This window comes from Girardinichthys multiradiatus, chromosome 2, assembly GCF_021462225.1.
Source record: "Girardinichthys multiradiatus isolate DD_20200921_A chromosome 2, DD_fGirMul_XY1, whole genome shotgun sequence".
Classification (NCBI taxonomy): domain Eukaryota; kingdom Metazoa; phylum Chordata; class Actinopteri; order Cyprinodontiformes; family Goodeidae; genus Girardinichthys; species Girardinichthys multiradiatus.
The window spans coordinates 29,074,849-29,095,600 of NC_061795.1; the positions used below are offsets into that span (position 1 = coordinate 29,074,849).

General features: G+C 38.7%; 1 protein-coding gene across 1 annotated transcript in view; it reads right to left on the minus strand.

The window, feature by feature from the left end:
* The window catches only part of mef2aa (myocyte enhancer factor 2aa), an 82,284-nt gene that overhangs the window by 47,493 nt on the left and 14,039 nt on the right, over positions 1-20,752 (minus strand). Inside the window, exons 2-3 of the mRNA XM_047391630.1 lie at positions 13,205-13,416; positions 1,450-1,653 (exon numbers count right to left, since the gene is read on the minus strand). Of these exons, the coding sequence (XP_047247586.1) occupies positions 1,450-1,653; positions 13,205-13,258 (258 nt within the window). The 5' untranslated portion in view covers positions 13,259-13,416. The remainder of the gene's footprint in view (positions 1-1,449; positions 1,654-13,204; positions 13,417-20,752) is intronic.

Sequence of the window (20,752 nt, forward strand, 5' to 3'; positions counted from 1 at the left end):
ACTTTCCACAGATAAATAAGAGGACTGAAGGACTGAACATCAATATGTGAACATGTCCTTTGAAAGAACCAATTATTTAATGAGGTCATTTTTTTCACATGACTGTGAACAGTGAATAAATATTTAGAGTAATATTTTGATAAAACGTGCAGTCAATATGAAAGTCTATGCAAGCCTTTTCTCTAATAAGAAGGTTCTTGAGTTACAGTAAAAACAACTTTGTGGTCACTGTTATGTAAGGCATGTACCCATGTATCTTTCATGCAGGTGAGCCTCTACTCTGCTTGGAGAGCCCCTGATGGAGAAGTGACTACATGAGGATGCCAGAACACTCTTCTGCAGCTCTGCCAAGCAGGTAATTCACAAGCAGAAGCAGCATAAATAAAAGATAATGGGCTGCAGCTGACTCCTTTATGCTGCATGCAATTTCACTAATTCCTCCAAGTGAGAGTTTCTTCAATGCAAGGATTCTTGAAATTTTCTCTCTTTTTTAAAATCTAAACCATCTTAAACTCTTAAAGTCTGTTAATTGCGCAGCGGCAATAGGAATTCTGCACGTGTAGTGGGCAGGTGGTGGGAAAAACAGTTCAGGCACGCATCAGCTTTCTGCATCTAATAGAAAGAATCCTACTCTATAATCTAAGAGCACTTGACATAACGGCAATAAAGATTAACGAGTAATTTCACGCAGACGGTCATGATTTCATCAATAGGCAATAACATTCATTGTGTCTGCTTTCAAGCAGTCAGAATAAGGATATCGGCCCCTTTAAAGAAAGCAGATCTTGAATTGACATGATGAAACCACACGTGTGCCAGCGCAAGATGTTTGGAACAGGATGTGTCCCTAATTATTCTTATTTACTCTGGCTTTAACACTTTTGGCTGATGATTCTGTACCCTGGCATAACAAGTGGCTCACTCTTCCGGTAGTCACCAGGCATACAGGAGTTGCCAGGAAACCCAAGTGCTCTCCACAGAGCATTAAAGAATATGCTATAAACTGTATTTCTGCTAAAAATACAGCAGCAACTGGTTTGATGACTAAGTGCACCGAGAAGCTGCCTCGCTCCTGTGCTCTAAAGGTACAATATCTATGGGAAACACTGGAGGTCAGCACTGGTGGTCAGGAGCCACTGTGTGCATGCATGTGCAGATAGGTTTTTCACGTCCGTTGACTCACACAAGAGAAGCCAAACTTATCAGGGAGCACAGACCTCCTGTTCCCTATCTGTGTGATGACTAGAAGGAAATTGTTACTTCTTCCTGACTTGTTTATCTACTCCTGCAGTATTTATAAGGCGAGCAAAGCGGTGCTGCAGAAATGAACATATTATAAAATCGTATTCCAGCCCTGAAATTATTAATGTGGCCCCAATCTAATGAGTCTGAATGCAGGTTTTGAGTAATAAATCATAAAGAAAAAAAAAAAAAAGAATTCCCACTCACCTCTACAATGTCAGAGTTGGTTCTGCTCTCATGGGGCTCATTGTACTCTGTGTATTTCAGCAACACTTTGTCCATGTCTGTGCTGGCGTACTGGAACAGTTTGTTAGAGCTGTTGAAAATGATGAGGGCTATCTCGCAGTCACACAGTACGCTCAGCTCGTAGGCCTTTTTCATCAGGCCGAACTTCCTCTTTGTGAAGGTAACCTGCGGAAGGCACAGGAGACAAAACCATCCATCAGAGAGAAAAAAAACGTTTTTCTCTTACCGACTGCAGCTGTATCCGTGAAATCTGAACAATTGTAAATGTTTGTTTTGTATTCATTTTTTTGTTTTTACAAAAGGAAGCAGGAATCATTTAGAACGAGTAATAATATCTTGTTTTAACAAAAACAGACATACAACAACATGAGTGTTCAGGGCATTTAAATTTGTGTTTTATATTAAAAATATGAATTAGAATATCATTATTATGTCATAAGAAAGTCATATTAAATAGATTTGTCACACACAGAGTGATATTTTTCAAGAGTTCATTTTCTTTCAATATTGATGGTTGTAGCTTACAGCTAATGAGAACGCAAAATCCAATTTCTTAAAAATTTAAATATTTCATATTAGCAATAAGAAGAGGATTTTTACTGAAAGGTTGAATTATGGTCATGTTATGGCCTACACAATCATGGTCAAGACCGTTGATGGTCGGAGAGCAGATAGTCACAAGGAAGTTAAGCCACAATAATTCATTGGCAAAGAAGCTAGCTGTTCACAGAGTTCTGCATCCGAGCATATTAATGGAACATTGAGTGGAAGGAAAAAATCTGGAACAGAGATGTGCATAAATAACAGGGATACCTGATTTTAGGGTAATGGATTGTTAACCGAACATTTTTTAGGAGTTTGGGGGAGATTCATCGGAGATGTTTTCACAGTTAATGATGATTTGAGGAGCCAATGTCATGCTACAGGTGTTGGCCCACTGTGTCTTATCAAGGGCTAAGTCAGTGCAGCCATCTACCAGGAAATCTTAGAGCCCTTGAGCATTTCTCATGTGACAGGGTTTATGGAGATGCTGATTTCCTTTTTTCTGCAGGACTTTGCATCTGTCCATACTGCCAAAAGTACAAATATCTGCTTTAATGACCATGATACCACTGCGGATTACTTAAACCCCATTAAGAGTCTATGGAGTACTTTTAAGAGGAATATGAGAGAAATCCAACAATGCAAACAAGCTGAAGGACCTTTTTAAGCAACCGATGCTTCCTTAACCCCTCAGAAGAGCCACAGGTTGATTTCCTCCATGCCTCACCGCACTGATGCAGTAATTAATGTAAAAGGAGCCCCGACCAAGTAATGAGTGCATATACTGTACAGTACTTGGACATACGTTTCAGGAGGCTTACATTGTTCTTTAAAAAATCTTGTTTTATATGTTATATGTAAAATTCTAATGTTATGAGAAACATAATTTTATATTTCATTACTTAAAAAGCCATAAACATCCAAATCAACACAAATTATTGGTTTAAAGATGCCACTCTGTATCTAATAAATCAATATAAAATCTGAATATTACCTCATGAAAAACATTTCTGAACTAAATTGACTTTTTTTAGAGGCTCCTGCATATATAAGATGTTACTGTTTTTATATATCCAACCAGAATATGTGATTCACATTTATGTGCAACTGATAGAGATTGTGTTGCTTGTTATTCTTTTTACACATTATAAGTTGTTCCAGCACATCATCCAGACATGTTTTGTATGTCAAATAAAGAACATCTGCAGTTTCTAAATTATACCAAATTATGACCAAATTCAAAACAATGGTGCTACTGTAAACAAGGTGGCCAAAACAAGCCCATCAATGCTTTGCTGTGATTGGAACAACATATTGCATGTCAGAAACATCTAGTTATCAGGCCAGAGTTCAGAATAAGCAAGCTGAGTCAGACCTTTGGCAGCATCACAGGCCCATACATTACTGTGGCCCCTGACTCCATGTACGAAAAGCTATCACCGTAGTGCAGCATAAGCCATGTAACACGAGCTGTCAGATGGGACTTTGGGTCATACATCACTCCAAAGGTAACGCAAGCCTCTCTGCAAAGTGACTCTCCGTCCTATATCTCTGCAGCTCCGTCTCTGTGGTTGCCTCTGACCCATTCACATGTGTCATTATGTTACACTGCCTCCTTGTAGAAAGGCTGCATTCATTTTTAAAACCAGAAACTAATATCCAAAGATGGATGACAGAATCTTTCTATCTTTTTTGTTTTTGTATTTTTGCACAAAATGAATTTAAACTGTATTTTGGGGAAATGGACATTTACTTTTGGTCAGCGGAAGGTATGCCACACAGCGGTGTATGGGTCACACATAGACAATTTTCGAAAGAAGGCCCAGCAGAGACTGTACTTCCTGAGGCAACTCAAGAAGTACAACCTTCAACAGGAGCTGTTGGTCATCTGCTACACTGCCATCATTCAGTCTGTCCTGTCTTCATCCATCTCAGTGTGGTTTGGCTCATCCATAAAACAGGACAGGTCCAGACTGCAACGAATAATCAGGACTGCAGAGAGAATAATCAGGGCTGACCTTCCCTCCATCCAGGACTTATACAGGTCTAGGGTCAGAAAAAGAGCTGCTAAAATCTCTGCAGACCCCACACACCCTGCACATAAACTGTTCAGAGTTTTACCTTCAGTCCGCCGCTACACAGCACTGTTTACTAAAACCAGCCACCGCAGAGACAGTTTCTTCCCCCAGGCTGTTTCTCTGTTGAACATTCAATAGAGTACCCAACAACAGCATACAGATGTTGCAAATGCACCTTTTTATTTACATATGTGTGTATATGTATTCTGTAATGCAAAAACCAAAAACCAGAGAGCAAAGTGTAGTCAAAGGAGTCAAATTCCTTGTTTGTATGTATGAACTTGGCAATAAAGCTGATTCTGATTGTATACTCTCGATCATATTTGCTGACTTACTCAGAGAGTAGTTGAGCAGATGACCGGGCTTTACTTGACTTTATTTGGCCATAGCTTCCAGTTTTCCCCTGTTTTCATAACTCATATAAATGTCCGTGTGGACTCGGTGTCACGGAGTTTGTCTACGACCGCAGAGGCAGTGGTGTCAATCCAGCTGTGATAAATGAATTTAAAATGTTTCATGCCACAGGTAATTACAAAGAACCATGATTCCTTTTTGGGGACACAGAGGAGCCCATCCTTGAATCATCTTCTATTCTGTGTCCTAATCTGACAAACCAAATTCTAAAATAACATTTGCTGAACAAAAACAGAACTGTATATTTTATTTTGATGATGCTACAGTATAACCAGTCTCTGCTCTGTTTCTACCCACTTGGTGAATCAGCTGCTCTGACCTCAATAAATTAAACTACCATCAAAAAGTTATTTTTTTCAATAATGCAATTCAGGAAGTGATACTCATACGTGGCATTTAATCATTAAACACAGAGGGAAATATTTTATGCCTTTATTTCTGTTAATTTTGATGATTATAGCTACAGAAAACACTGGACCAAAGCCAGGAGACGACATGCCTCCCCATATCTCATCCTAGATTCTGTGCTTTTTGACTTCCGAATGAAGTACAACATTTACTTTTATCTAAATTGAGAACTTAAGACCAGTGACCAACAGGCCAGTCCTTTTCTCCTTAGTCCAGGTAAGACACTTTGTCACTGGTTCAGAGTAGCTTGAAACAAGGTATGCAACAGTTGTTGCCAATTTCCTGGATACTTCTGTGTAGTGGCCCTTCAACCAAGACTCCAGCAATAGTCCATGCTTTGCGAATCTCCCACAAACTCTTGAATAAGCTCTGATTCACAATCCTAAAGACTGTGGGCCTTTGTCTACAACAATTTTCCCTCCCATTAAACATTCTAATGATATGCGTAGATACAGGAGTCTGTGAATAGCCAGCTTCACTTTGAAAACCTTTTGTGGACCTTTTAGAGTCCCTGCCTGGGGGTCCCAGGAGAATCGGACCTTACATACAGCAGGTTGACAAATGTATCACATGTACTCATATTCAGGAAATATTTATAATTCTAAAGCACTGTCATCATTTAAAACAAATTTAAAAATCCATCTCGCTTGTGTTCTAGCTAGGAAAAAGTATGTACACATTAATTATTGTAAACAGATTAGAGAGTAACAGCCTTTTTTGCCTATAAATACAGCATCAAACTTTGTGGACTACTTGCAGAGAAATGTAAAATGTATTCAAAAAACAAAAAATAAGATCAAGGATGGACAGTATAAACAGGAGGTCCGTGGTGCTGTGGTGGATAGTGGGGCTAAGTGGAGGTAGAGTTCAATTTCTGCTTAGAGTCTCATTTAACCTTTAGGCTGGCTTTGACTCTGACCTCCAGCCTCTTGTGACTGAACATCGGAGCTACCAACTCACTCTTTCACCTGCCTACAAATTTGTTTGTTTGCCTAACCAACTGGAAAGCAGGGCTTGCCATGTGGGGAAACGATTAACAAATTGTGTGCTCTTTAGCAGATGAATGCTGCCATTAAGCCAAAGAGATGTCACCTTTCAGCAGGAAGCCCAGGATGAGATGCTGAGTGAGGACTTTGATCCACCTGGATGCATGGCAGAGTGCTGACTGCAGGGTTGCTGACCCAGGCACAGCTTCATTTAAGCTTAGCAGTTGCTCTGAAACCTGGTCTTTACCCCATCTACAGATATTCTACATCTATGGAATCAAGCTTCTGGTAACTCTGACATGAAACGTGACATATGACTAATCTGCAGTTACGCAGTTACATTATGCTGTCTTCATTTGTCTCCGTTTTCTCAATCTGAACAACTATCTAAGAAGTCTGTCTTTGTTTCACCAAAACTCTCCAACATTTGCAAATATAACTTCCATCCACCCCCATCTCACCTCAGATGACTGGTGCGACAGTGGAATACCACAGGCATCCTTGAGGTCAAGTGGGAGGTTCACTGGTAAAGGTTTCCTATGGTTCACCAACTCAAAGACACCCACAGAGACGCTCGATGTGGTTTAAAAAAAAAATGATTTGCCCATATGCTAAAAATGTGGTGCAAATATAGTCGAGCTCCCTGACTAATTCATGCGTTTCACAAAGAAATGTTTGCCCTCATAATTATAAAGCCCCACTGCACAATGTTCTAGAGCAGCTTATAGTTTATTCTGGGAATTTAAATGTTGCTGCAAATTAGTAAGGAAAGATCATGTTTAAACTTATAATGTGCTAAAGTTATTTCAACTTATGGTCATTATCGCGGCTCACACGGATCAGTGATTCGCAAGGCTGGAAGCTCAGAAGCTTTCGCAGCATTGAGATGAGGTGGTAATTCCGTTTTCACTTCACACGTTTGCATTTCCACCATATTCCTAAGTTCCATGTCACCACAATCAGCGTTTACAGAGTTTGAACACAGCTTGGTAATTTTGCCTTTTTTAAACTGACATTATAGGATATTTGCACTTTTTTTGGTCATTGTCCATTTGTAATACATTTTTTCTGCAGCACTTAGGAGTCTTGTCTCTCTCTAAGGAATTTTTCCTTATTTTTCTTAAATAAACGTAGTCCTTCACAGACATCCTTATTTTCTGCCAATTAAGATATTTTTTTATAAAGATTTGACACTGACAAATGTAGTTTTGCTGAATTAACTCATAATGTTTTTTAAATTCAGAATTTAAACATTCTGTGTGTAAAATTGCACTGTGCAAAAAAACAAAAAACAAACACCTAATAAAATATGTAGCAAAACACACACTAACAGAGACTCTTCCCGCATAAAACAATGTAGCATATACCAACATATATTGCAACAGACCCAGACACACACATTCACAGAAAACCGATGTGTCAATCAAAGGGTCTATCAATGTCTATCCTCAGGCAGGGGTGCCAAAATGACAAACAAGACATCTGGGACTGAGAGTGCAGCTGTGATTGGGGCATGGCAGAAGATGCCTAAATTACTAACACCTACAGAGGGGGCGAGGGGCTAGCAGCCTTATTAGAACCTCATGTCACCTTTGACAACCCCAGAGGCAGACAAGAGAGGAGCTTGAGAGACACTGAGATCTGGCACCAGCTGGCAGGGTGACCCGGCCCCTGTGGCTGCTACCCTGGCTCTGCAACGCCAGAGCGTGCACGCTTGGGAGACAAGCCAGGGCCACCGCGAATGTCTGCCTAGATCAGATCTTTCTGGGAGAGAGGACAGCCTCAGGATCCCCATGTGGACAAGAGTGGGCTTAGAGGTCCTCAACCAGAGGGGGGTATTAACCTTGAAACCTACAGTAAATCTGGCTGATTGTGTATGAGAGGATGACAAGCTAGTTATCCAAATGTTAGCAGGATTCCTGGAAATATTTTGGATCAAAAGCCTGTGTTTTACATGTGGTAAAACATTCCCCGCGTATTTCATATGTAGAAAGTTTTCTACATGTGACGTATTCTACAGTATGATGTTGCGGTCTCTGTGTATTTTCTGAGTTCCTACTCTGGAAAACAACAAAATCCCTGAAGTCGAAATTCCAACTGTGAAAGTTGGAGTTTGCCGAGGGACGCATCCAATATGTTTGCACAAATACAGACTGAATTAGCTATTTATCAGCACTTCTGACTTCTGCATCCCATTAAACCAGTAGTACAGATAGGACTCTATTTGTCAACATGCTCCTTTAGCATTTGAACACATAAAATGGAGACAACTATACTGTTATTGGCTGGTGTTGCTAATAGCAGTTAGCAAATAGGAATTCCACATTTGAAAACAAGTTAGAAATATTTTACATGTGGCTAGTATTCCCTACATGTGTTTCACATGTTACAAAATAAATACATTTCCACATGTTAAACTTGTGTTTTTCCTACACAACATAATTTCTGCATTTGTTAGATTGTCTCATGTTAAATCGAAAATCTCTCCACAAGTTGAATTTAACAACTTAACCTGAACTAATTCTTGGATAAAAATGTCATAAAAGCAAACAAGTTAGTCGGTTTTGACGATATCCATTTCAAATCATATTCCTCTGGTTGCAGGAATATTTTTTGGAAAAATGCTTATTAACTGACCTACCCTTTATCTCAAGCAGGAGTAAGAAACTAAATATAAAGAAATGTTTGAAGACCATCTTATGTTACTATCACTGTTTCATTAAAGGTCAAATGTCACCGAAGAAGGCCGGTCTGTCTAGGAGTAATAGATTCCCCTTTGTAAAGTGGTGATAACCTCATGTCATCATGATCCCAGGGTTACCGTCTGTGCGTCAGTGGGAAGCATAACCCGGTAATAGGCAGGTTGAGAGTTTGATTCCAGTTTTCCCCACCACATGTCAAAATGTTCTGGGACAAAGGACGAAGGTGCTTTCTGTACTAAGTATGAATGTAGGATTGTTTGTGAGTGTGGCAGAGTGAATACGGATTATTTAGTTAAAGTACTTTCATTGGTCGATGAGACTAGCAAAGTGTTGAATACATTTAGTACTATTTCATTCAGTTCAGTTTACAAGGGAAATAACATGTCCTTAATGCATCTTACTCTCAAAGTGTTCCAAAACCGAGTTTTTAACATGTGAACTCACACGTGCTTAATCACGCTCACATGTGAAATTCATGTCCTTTTTTTTCAATAAGGAAACTATTAAAGTTTGAAGCACAGCTTTATAGAACAAATGTATTTCATCAAAAACAATCATAATAAATGGAGTAGTTGTCATATTTGACAATTTTGCTCTGTGTTTGCTGTTGTGGGTTTTTTAACTGTCATGCAGACAACCTTGAGAAAAGGTAAAAGCTGAAAATAAGGAGGTGTGTTCTTTGTGGCTCTCTTGAGAGCTAGTAACAGAGAGCAACCCCAAATGTGCCACCGGGGGAGCTGACTTACTGGGGCAAAATCCAAAATGAGCCACAGCAAGGGCAGGCAACACTCCACCCAGCAGCAAAATCATCAAACTTTTAATGACTTGGACAATTACCCGCAGTGAGCCAGCTTAATGGCATCCAGAGGACATCACTAGACACTGCTCACTAGGTTTCACCAATGCTTTCACTAACTAAGAAGACTAATGAGTTCACAAACTAAACCAGGAGCAAGCATCTTTCTGAGGCTGTGGTTTTGATTTTTTTAGGGCAGGTCGTTTAGGAGGAAAGACAAATTTCTGAAAGAAACTGTTCAAATCACAGTGTTATGATTACATTTGTTGGTCTCAAGAGGTAATAAATACTGTGAAACAAAAGTTAATCAGGAGAATCATACAATGTTGTGGAGTCTGGTTCTTATCTGGCATTCATTTGCAACCAGCATTTTAATGCCAGGTGATGAATTTGATGCTATGACATATAGGCTCATCAGTTTTCCAGGACCCCATACGTGTCAACGTTGAAATGGTGTGTTCAGAGGAGGAAAGGGCAATGATTGCACTGTTTATTATTATCGTGAAATTTGTTTCATCATCACAAAAAGTTTGATTTATCATGACAAGGGTTGCAGTTTGCTATGATTTTGGTGCAGAGTTATTGTCTAAAATATCTTGCATACAAAATTAATACTGCATAAATGACCTACTTAATGATTTCTTACATATAAAAGTGCTGGAAGAATAAAAGTTAAAAGCAGAAAGCCAAAAAGATCTAAACTGTCTCCAAACAGTGAAGACTGCATGCAAATGGTTATCCCCCCCCCGGTTAAGAGCTTGCCCCAGGGAGATGGCACTGTGTGCTTTATGGCCCACAGAAAAAAAGAGTACGATATGCACACATACATCACTTAATACCAGAGCTTTATTTTAGTACACCAGCCTATTGTCACGGCCGATTTTCTGCTGTGCCAGCTAAAATTACCTAAATGCGAGCTGAAATGCCTGCGTTGTGCTGATTATACACTGAGACATTTAAAATCTGATGAAAATACTAGACATTTGGAGCACATTGATAATAAGCAATCTCTTTTTTTTTCTTCCTGCACATCCAATTTTATGCGGAACAATACAGGAAAGTGTCTGCACTTACCCTGTAAAGATTCACTGTGCAATAAATGGATCAACAGAAGAGTTAATTGGTTTCCTCAGCAATTAGATACCAACCTGTTTTCCCGTACCATTATCTCCTTCCTGTTTGTTTCGACATGTCACAGGTCTCTAAAGTGCACAAACTAAAGCCAGGTATTACACCAAAGATTGGGCCACATTTTGGATTATTTGCTCTACACTTGGGTGAATTTCTATCCTCATCGTTGCATCGTTAGGGTAGCATCCAAGTACTAAAGCAAATGTATCATATCTTATTGCTGTTAGTGTGTTTGCTCTATTTAAATAGAAATAAAATATGGATTTTTTTTTAAATGGTGTAAAAGCAGCAGTCATTCCCTAACTGATCTTAAGTAAAAGTGAATGCAGTCGAACAGAGTTTTCCTGCTGTAGATCTCTAAACAATTTTGCTCTTGTGCAGTGTCTTGCTGTTTAGGATTTTATATTTATCTGAGCAGATGAAAGAGAATTCTAGGGTTCCTCTCTTGTGGCTAGCCAGAGCCAATGCAGCCAAGACAAAGATGGGTGCTCTGTGTCCTTCTGACCCCACCCTGCAAATGAGAGGGTGCTGTGCTGCAGTGGCTGCACCTAATTGCTGCCAAATAGCAAACACATAAAGTTGCAGCGAAAATGGGGCCCAGCCACACCGCCAGGACCTGGGGGACGAGCCCCACACAGTACCCACAGTTCACTCCTACGCCACAAGGCCCCCCCTGCAGCCCAACGCTCCTGCTGCCTCATCAAGTTCTCCAGTTGAAATTGCAGGGTGGCAGGGGAGTCGAGTCTGTAAATATGACCGCACTGACAATGAAATGTCATGGTCCCTGTTCAGCTGGCTGGGACTTTGGGGAGGGAGGTTTGTCTGTTTAGATACACCGTGACAGCTGCTGAACTCTGGTCGAAGGCGGCAAGGCAAACTGAAGAAAACTGTGACTTTCAGGCAGCAATTAAAGATACAGACATATCCTGCTAAACAAGCTAAGTGAAAACAGAAGATCCTTAATTTTTTCAATATTTGAGTACTTTTGAAACAATACCCATAGATTATGGCAAAATTTGCATCCTGCCTCATTTATTTTTTCAGACTAAGCTATAGAGGACTGATAAACCATATTTTTTCTAATCAGTGAACACACCATGTGTAATTCCTACCAGGTTGCAATGATAAAACATTCTCTGGTGTGAAAACTGTTACAGGGTAGAGAAAACTCGAAGTTAGCTTTTTTCAGTATTAGTTGTTTAAAAATGAAGTCAGAAATAGCAGATAAAGGTAAGAAGCTATTTAAGGACAATTTATTTTCTACAACATGTCAAGACATTGCAGTACATGTTCGCAGTTCAGGCTGAACCAGAGTGAGACTAGCATATAGTAAGAAGGCTAAACAGAGTACAGCAAAGCTGCTCTGTTTATCCTGTGGAAGTCCCAACCTACCTGTCAGGGAAATGGGTTGGGTTTGGAACTATTTTAGATATTCCAGAGTTAAGGTGAGGATCTACATTTGCCAGAGAAAATACACAGTGACTGTTGCATTAGTAATGCTAGCCACGCTAACCATGCTGTTTACTAATATAAGATGCTAAAAACAGTTTAAAATGTCAACTCTGTGATCCTTTTGTCTTTTTTTTTTTTAATATTCCTAAAACTTGCAAATAGTAACACTTCCACCCCCATGCATCAGTGTAAGTTTGATGGTCTTCACCTAAAAAAGTCTCTGGAACATATCAAGTCAATCTGTATTTTGCCGTAACAAAAGTATAAGAGAAACCTGTCAAGATCACAAAGCTAAAACAAGGTTCTTGGCATTATATTTTATTAATGAAATGTAGTTTTATTCTTTGAATATTTAACACAAGACATGCAAGAACTTGTGAAAGATTGTACAGAAATGTATTGGAGATTCATTCATTCATTCATCTTCTACACCGCTTATTCCATAGTGGGTCATGGGGGAGCTGGTGCCAGCAGTATACGGGCAAGATGCAGGGTACACCTTGGATAGGTCGCCAATCCATCACAGGGCAGCACAGACATACAGGACAAACAACCATGCACACACTCATTCACACCTAATTTAGAGAGACCAATTTACCTAACAGTCATTGTTTTTGGACTGTGGGAGGAAGCCGGACTACGCGGTGAGAACATGCAAAATCCATACAGAACCCAGGACCTTCTTGCTGCAAGGCAACATTGCTACCAACTGCGCCACTGTGCAGCCCCAGTTGGAGATTTTTTGTGTTAATTTACAGCTGGTAGTTATTTAGACATAATTTCTGTCAAATAATTAAGAGATTATTAGAACCCGGTTGCCAGCTAATAAGCATGCACAGTTTTTAAGCTATTAAAAAGCTCTTAAGATCTTGCCAAGATAACACAACACACTTTAGCAAAAAAGAGAACCTCAGATTAGCAATGACAGGTGTCTAAAAAACTTGAGAAAGATTTATTTATCAACACCTTCTTTGGAACACCTGATTCTATGTTTCTGAGGCAGAAGGTGTGATAAATATACTCACCTTGTCAATTTGACAATTTAAAATTACAGATTTTTTTTTGAGGGCGGGTCATTAATTTGAAAATATCACATTTATATATAAGCATGGTTTCCAGACAGAAAAGGTTTGCTTATTCAAATATGCTTGAAATATTTTATCACACATAGATACGTGACTGACGGATTTGTGTTTTCCCACTCACCTGTCTGTTCCTCTCATCCATGATCCTGGTGATCTGTATCTTCTTCCGCCCCATGGCTGTGTCCTTTCCGCTCTTTCAGACACCTCAACGATATCAAAACAGCACGCTTTTCTGCCCCACTCCCCTAGAACATTGTGCTACAGTATCTCTTCGTGTGCTCTCTTTCAGTCTCCTCAGTACACTTTTTGCTCCTCAGCAAACCGCACCAAAATCTGAAAAAGAGGAAAAAACAAAATATTAACTTGACACTCAACAATGTCTCTTTAAGTAATCTAAAGCACCAGAGAGCTCTGTGTTTTGTTCTCAGTCACAAGGATAAAGTGTTAAACCCTCATGCTACTATGTCTTCTGTTGCTGTACCTGACCCTCAGTTCAAGTCATTGAAAGAAAGTTTTACATTTTCAACAAAGGTAAGGGGCTTCAAAAATCCACCTGACTTGTCATGGCAAAATGTGACCGTGAAGTACGGGTGGGCTAACATTTAGCATGTAAAGAAAAAATGTGAAATCAGGATTGTATGGCCATGGTTTAAAAACTATAGGAGTGCAACCAATCACTCTAATTAAGGTAACATTGTTTAAAAATGGCAGATGGAAAGATACGAGAAGCATTTCTGTTAAACAGAAGATTGCAAGTTTTCCTGGACAGAACGCATGACTTATTAACCAGCTAATATTAGCTCATTGTAGTTATATTAGTCTGTACTGAGCAGAACAACAAGCACATGACCACTACTACGTTAAGCAAATTTATTCAAATTTATTTATTTTTTTCCTTAAAGTAACTACAACCATATGTTAACAAAAAATATATAACTGTAATAATTAACATGCAGAAGAAGGAATTTTTATTGCATTTTTGTTTAAAATCAAGGCAATAAGATCATGTTACATTTCATGTTTAAATTTGCGAGCAAATACAGACATGTAATCAAACAGTGGTATTTCCACTGAAGGTTATCATACCGTGAGAATCTCACACCGGTCCTTGCCTAGACATTACGCTATGACCTGTTTTGCTGGGTCAAACCTATGACCCAGCACTGCATCTGTTCATATTTTACCCAAGACTGGGTTAGGAAAAATATCACAAATTGAGCAGAATTTAACCTAGCAGCTTTTAGTATTGACTTCTGTTTTAAAAATTCTGGAGTTTCTAACTGGTTGGAAAATTTTTCTACTTTAGCTCTAACTAGACCATCAGTATCAGATGGTTTTTTTAATGTTTTCTAAGCAGACCGACACTGATGCTTACTTTGCTCTAAAGATGATTAAGAAGGTTTCCAGTTCAGTATTCACAACAGGGTAGTTCAAATCTCCAAGGTTTGAAGAGAAGCCACCAAAGATAAGGAGAACTAGGGGTATATTCTCACAGGAGCTTATAACCTGGCCTGTAGTTTAGGGGACAACGAGCCCCAGGGAACATCTAACGATGTCCTGTCTCTGCCTCTGTGCAAAAAGAGATACAGTCCACTCCCTCGAAGCACATCCATCACTTCCACCTGGCAAATAGAAACTGTCCAAACAACTATCTCCCATATAATATGAGAACAAATGTGGAAAGGTTAACAACTCCAGCCATGAGAAGCAGCCAGCATTTGCACGGTGAGGAAGACGGGGGGCTGAACTGGCAGGGAAAACGAAAATGACCAGTTCCAGTCACACACGGTCATTATGGGTTACAGATGAACGGGCATTATGGTGTCTGGCTGTCTGAATCAGGGCTCCACTGTAGGCAAACTTCACTGATATCACATTGCTAACTACCCACACACACTGCTGCTGGAGCCAAGAAAAGGAACCACATTCAGTGCACATCACAAAAAAAACAATACTAAAAATATGGTTACATTAAAGTGTATTATCCCCTAAACTAATCCAAGTAACTTTTACATGCAGTCTTTTTATTGGCCCTTTTTCATCCATCTAAATTCCATGATGGTGTCAGTTTTAGAGGTCTAATTCACTGTTAGCTGCCAAAAAAACATTTGACCGCAACCCCTGTTATAGATTTTATGTGCATTCATTCTGTTTGTGCATCTTTTATTTGTCCAGTAGTTACCATAATGTTTAGGCAATCTAGTGTGGCTGAAATAAATAAATCATTTTAAAGCTTTTTCCATATATAATGTAACATTTATGCTGTATAACTTAACTGAAAAACAACGCAAATCTGTTAGAAGGAAAATTGTAAAAAGTAAAAATAAAGGTAAAATTACATGGTTGCTTAAATATGATTACCCTTGAATGAAGAAGCTCTTGATTTAATTTCAGCATTTAGCCTTTTTTGTGTTCACATTTGCAGTCAGTTATATTGAATCAGAGTAATCTGACATTATGTGCAGCTGTCCTAGAATTGTCCACATTTGCATTATTTAGCTAAAGCCAGTTTGGAGAAAGATTCCAAAGGATCACATGTGTGTCATTGTGCGACAGTATCAGTCAGGAGAAGGCAACAAAACAAATCTATAGCATTTTTTTTTTATACCATGGCACAGTTATTAATAATTGGATAAATTGTGGGACAACAGTGACACAGAAACCGGACATTTCTCCAAAATAGAAACTGGTCAGGGAGGCTGCCAAAAGTAGCACTGTAGGAGCTGCAGGGATTTCTAACAAGAACTGGTTGTGTTCTCCACACGCCTAGAGTACGGAGTAGAGTTGCAAGCCAGAAGCTTTTTCATCCAAAAAATATCTTGAGCTGGCAGAAATCTCTCAAAGCCTTTTGGGATAAAGTTGAAAGTTTGGTGCACAACTGTTTGTTAGGCACAAAAACACTATTGAGTATCACCACAAAAACAGCCCTCCCCCAATTAAACATTGTGGCAGTATCATACACCGGGGTTACTTTTCCTCAAGACTGGGGTTTTCATTAGTATGAATTAAATAATAAACAGTTCTAAGTACCATCCAGTTCTGACCCAAACCTTACAATTGTCTGCTTGAAAGCTAAAGAGAGACTTTTTTTTCCAGCATCACAACGAGTCACAGAATGGCTTCATGAGAGAAATATTCCAGTTCTGAAATGGCCTAGCTAGAGCCAAATCTGTAGGGTTACCTGAAGAGGACTGTGGACAGGAGATGTCCAAACAATCTGATAGATTTGAAGAACCTTTGCAAGGCAGAGTGGGCAAATATTGCAAGTAAATTTACTTCCTCTAACATATTTTTTAATGGTCAGTTGAATTGTTCAGGATAAATGTCACATATGTTATATGTGAAGGAAGTTCTGAATGATCTGTCATGGTCTCCTTTTTTAATAATTTCAACAAGGTTGTGTATGCTTTTGAGAGCTACTGCATGGGTACTGAAACTGAAGGTCCACCCTATAAACAAACCTTTGACAAAGGTTTTTGAAAAAAAAACAAAAACTGTCGAAATTAAGGTGCTTTACTCAGTTCATGAACATGTCTTCTCTTTCCTGTCTCTATGTGATGAGGCTGTCAGAGGCGGACAGTTCAAACCACAAGGCGTAGCAGATTAGGCTCAGACAGCCCTCTTGCACAGATGTGAGATGACAAACCAAGTGGGTCACTGAAACAGTCACAAGCATTTCATATTTGACACCCAGGTGGTGTAAAACTGTACTAGAATGAGAGGTTTCACTAACATTATAAAACAAATTAACAAATTATCCATCAGCTGCATAACATAATTTCTTTGCCTAATCCTGAGTTAATCTTTGCTTCTAATTGTATTACATTTAATCTCAATGTACTGATTCAGAGAAAAATATGGTTCAGAGGTAGATCGTACTGTATCAAATAGATGTTTGGCTGGATGTCAAGTTATGTGTTGCATTGACCACAAAGCAGAGATGCCCAAGAGTAGATTTTACTGTTTATATCAAACAAACAATGTTAAAAGTAGCAGCTTTCAAATACAAACAGTTGACATCTGTGAACACTGTAAGCCCTAAACCCCTTGACTAAAGCATTCACCTTAATATGTTATGCACTATTGAACCAAAAACTAACATTGTAAAAGGAATGCAAAGTTATGTACTGGCTTATCCTAGTATCGGAGCTGAAACTGTTGCTGCAACATAAATGAAGAGAACTGCTGAATTAAACTATAAGTGACTGTATGTTATTTATGTTGTATTATATATCATGTATTGTCTACTCTAAAGTAAAAAAATTCAGAAGATACAGTTTCAGTGGCCTAAGTTTAATGAACGAAAGGACTAAGTTTGACCCAAATGATCATTGCTTAGCATACAAAATACCAATCAAACAAAACTTTTTAGAAAAAACACCTTTTCAGATATCAGATGGTTTGGTTATTAGGTCAGAAATCATGGCTGGAAAAAACAAAAGCAGGAAAATGAATGCTTTGGGAAGCTGTTTCACTGAAGTTGCAATCACATATTGATCTGAACCTGTCGATGGCAAAAACAAGCACTTATACTTTGAATAATGTCATGCAAGTGTGAGATTAAAGAACTTTCGCTCAATATTGGAACACAATGTTTGCCCCTATTATGAATTAGGCATGAGTTCAGAAACTGTAAGGTAGCTATTAGAGTTGCTAGTACTGTCTCATTAGTTTGCAACCAGTTTAAAGTACCTCTGATACTCCTCTGTTGTCTTCACAGAATCATAATAACATCTTTAAATTTGAAGACAGAGACACCTGGAAATAACTCTATTTCCTACTAATAATTCATTCTAAATGATGTTCTTAGCCATAATATTTCTGTCATTTTTTGCTATCACATCAGATTTGTTATGCATTTTATCTTTTTTTCATGAATGAAGGTGACCAACTGGGGTCATCATTGCAGAGACAGTGCTGTGGCAGAAACTGAACTGCTAGGTGCATTTATTATCTCCAACTGCAAGGAGTTGTTTATTTGCTATAGTTTCTCCTTAAAGAGCTCACCATCAAAGAGGCTAACACAAGCAATTTGATCTAATGCAAATTTGGTTAGTGTTCCCCCTCAACCCAGGGTGAAATTTTCTCCTAATCACAATGCACAGAAAAGCAGGTTAATCGGTGGGTCTAAATTGGAGGCAGATGTTTGTATGTGCACCCATGATTGTCTGTCTCTCTGTGGAAAAGCTGCTACTGTCCCTCTCACCTGATATCAGCCCACAACAGCTCCAGCTCCACTGTGACTCAGTAAATAAATACAAATAAAACATTCAAAGCAATTTTTGCTCTGAACTTCAAGTTATTTCACACATTCTTTGAAAAAAAAGCTTTACAAATAGAGGTCAGACAGTGGAAAAAGGCATCAGCTTAGCATCTTTATGCAGATAGCAATCTGCATGTCACACCATTAAAAAGACCTTGATATGATCCAGTGCACCTGACCCACTCTGATATAATCCCATCTAGCAGTTCTGAAAGATGCTTACCTAACATTTGTAACACATAAATCAATGTGCAAAGAACACATAACCATAGAAACGACCACGTCAGCTTGACAGAAAGTCAATAACACACGACTAACACAACAAGTTCTAGCCTTACAGAAGTGTGCCCCCTGATCAGCACACATGCAGTTTGGAACATGCTACACAAGTAACAGAGCAGCAGGTCCACAGAGCAGGACAAGTGGCTGCTGTTTTTCAATTGTCACGTCATTTAAAGGGCTAGTTTAGGATTTCTGAAGTGAGGTTCTGTTGATAGGTTATAAGCAGTTAGTATCTTTCCTGTAGTAGATAATTGTCTTGGCATTGTTATTTTCTATGAATGGGGGTTAGTTGGTCCTGCAGGATAAGGCCAACAGGTAGTTCAAGAGTGTCCATGACCAATGTGGACTTCTACCATGCTCAAAACCCTAATCTCGAAAGATCATGGCAGTTCATGCAAACACTGTTACATGAACTTTAAATATATTTGCATTGCCCAGAAACAAACATTTAACGCATCTTTGGTCAGAGCAACTGTCTGACAGAAAAAATAAGGCAGTGGAGAATTATAAATATCATTGACCTAAACCACAATAACAATTTATCTTTATATAGTGCTTTGATTTTATACGAGATTGTAAACGATTTACATGTTCCATTCTTAGTACATTTTTTACACAGGAAGATCATTGGTGGCACACTGACTCCAATCTTCTTTACTCAAAAATAATCATCTGCACTCCTGCAAATAACAACTCCAATCAGACATTACTTTGGTCAAAACTTGATAAAGTAGCTTTCACATAAACACCTATGATGTTTTTTGAGCCTGCCATTGTTTTAAGACCACAGAAGTCTGCTTTGTTTATGGCCCTTCTGAGCACTAGTGTGTTCATAATCAATAAAACATGCCTTATTACTAGAGTAATTGCTGAATCCTGGACCTTCTTCTACTCCTCCCCCTGTAAGCTTGTGTTTGTTCCCCAAAATGGTAAAACATTACTTTCTTAACTGCTGCCTCATTAAGACTCTAACATAAAATTACAATCATTTGCAAATTAAAAACAAATGAATTAACGGAGATGTAAAGCCAACAAGCACCAACAGCTAAATCTCATAAGAGAAAAATGATGGAAAAAAAACTCCCTGCCGAAAAGTACTATTAGCAAAGCACGCAAAAATAACTACGTTTTCTTCTCCACATTTTTTACTTGTACAAAAACTGCAGCGACATTTTCCAGGAGGTTGTATAATTGAATCTATGTGTATTGAAAAAAGGGGTACATGTTGTAAGGAGCGCACATGAAGTGTTTTGGTTTACTGCTGTTATTGCCGAGTTTTTATGCATTGCACCCATATTGGAGTTTGAGACTGGGGTTGGTCAGAAACCTTTAACTTTCCCAGTTGAAATTCTAGCTTCAGGGGACCGTTTTGTCAACTTTATCAACTCAAAATTTGGAAATTGTCTAATTTAATGTATTTTTTCTTCTTTTTCTATATCTATGGTGCTGCAAACTGAAAAAAACAAGGATGTACTACTGTACCACTAAAATGTCTATGGGTATGGGTGTTACTTGGAAAACCTAACATATACTGAGGTGCTACTTGTTATAAAAACTACTGACAGGTAACATATGAGGACAGGGATGTAGGACTACATTAACTAAAAGTATCAAACTGTGTTTTTCCCTTCAGTCAAACTTTCAAAATTAAAGAAGGACAGACAATCTATATGATGTGTGATTTTGGCTTACAAGGACCCAAACAGACACAGGAGAAAAACAGGAGAAGAGATGATAGTGCCTTGGAAAACCCGCAAAAGATTTTTCTGACGTAATGCAGCTGTAAGGGGACATGAATAGAAACTAAGGGGAAATGACAAATTAAAGCTACAGATGGGACACAGGTAAATAACCACAGAGTAAGACAATCATAAAACAAAACCTGGTTAAGTTCTGAGGGTATAAATACTTAAGAATGAACTGAACATACTAAGCAATGTTTCTAACAAATCTAAGTCCTACAGTTCATGACTGTGTACTGTCTGTCAGGTTTAAAGGAGCAAAACCTATGCAGCTAAGATGCCTATGCTTCTGTGAAGGTGATGGACACCAGCCAAAGACTGAGCAGAACTGTAACAGTTGTGCTTCCTGTAGAAAAAACAGAGTTAGCCTCAGTATCCTACC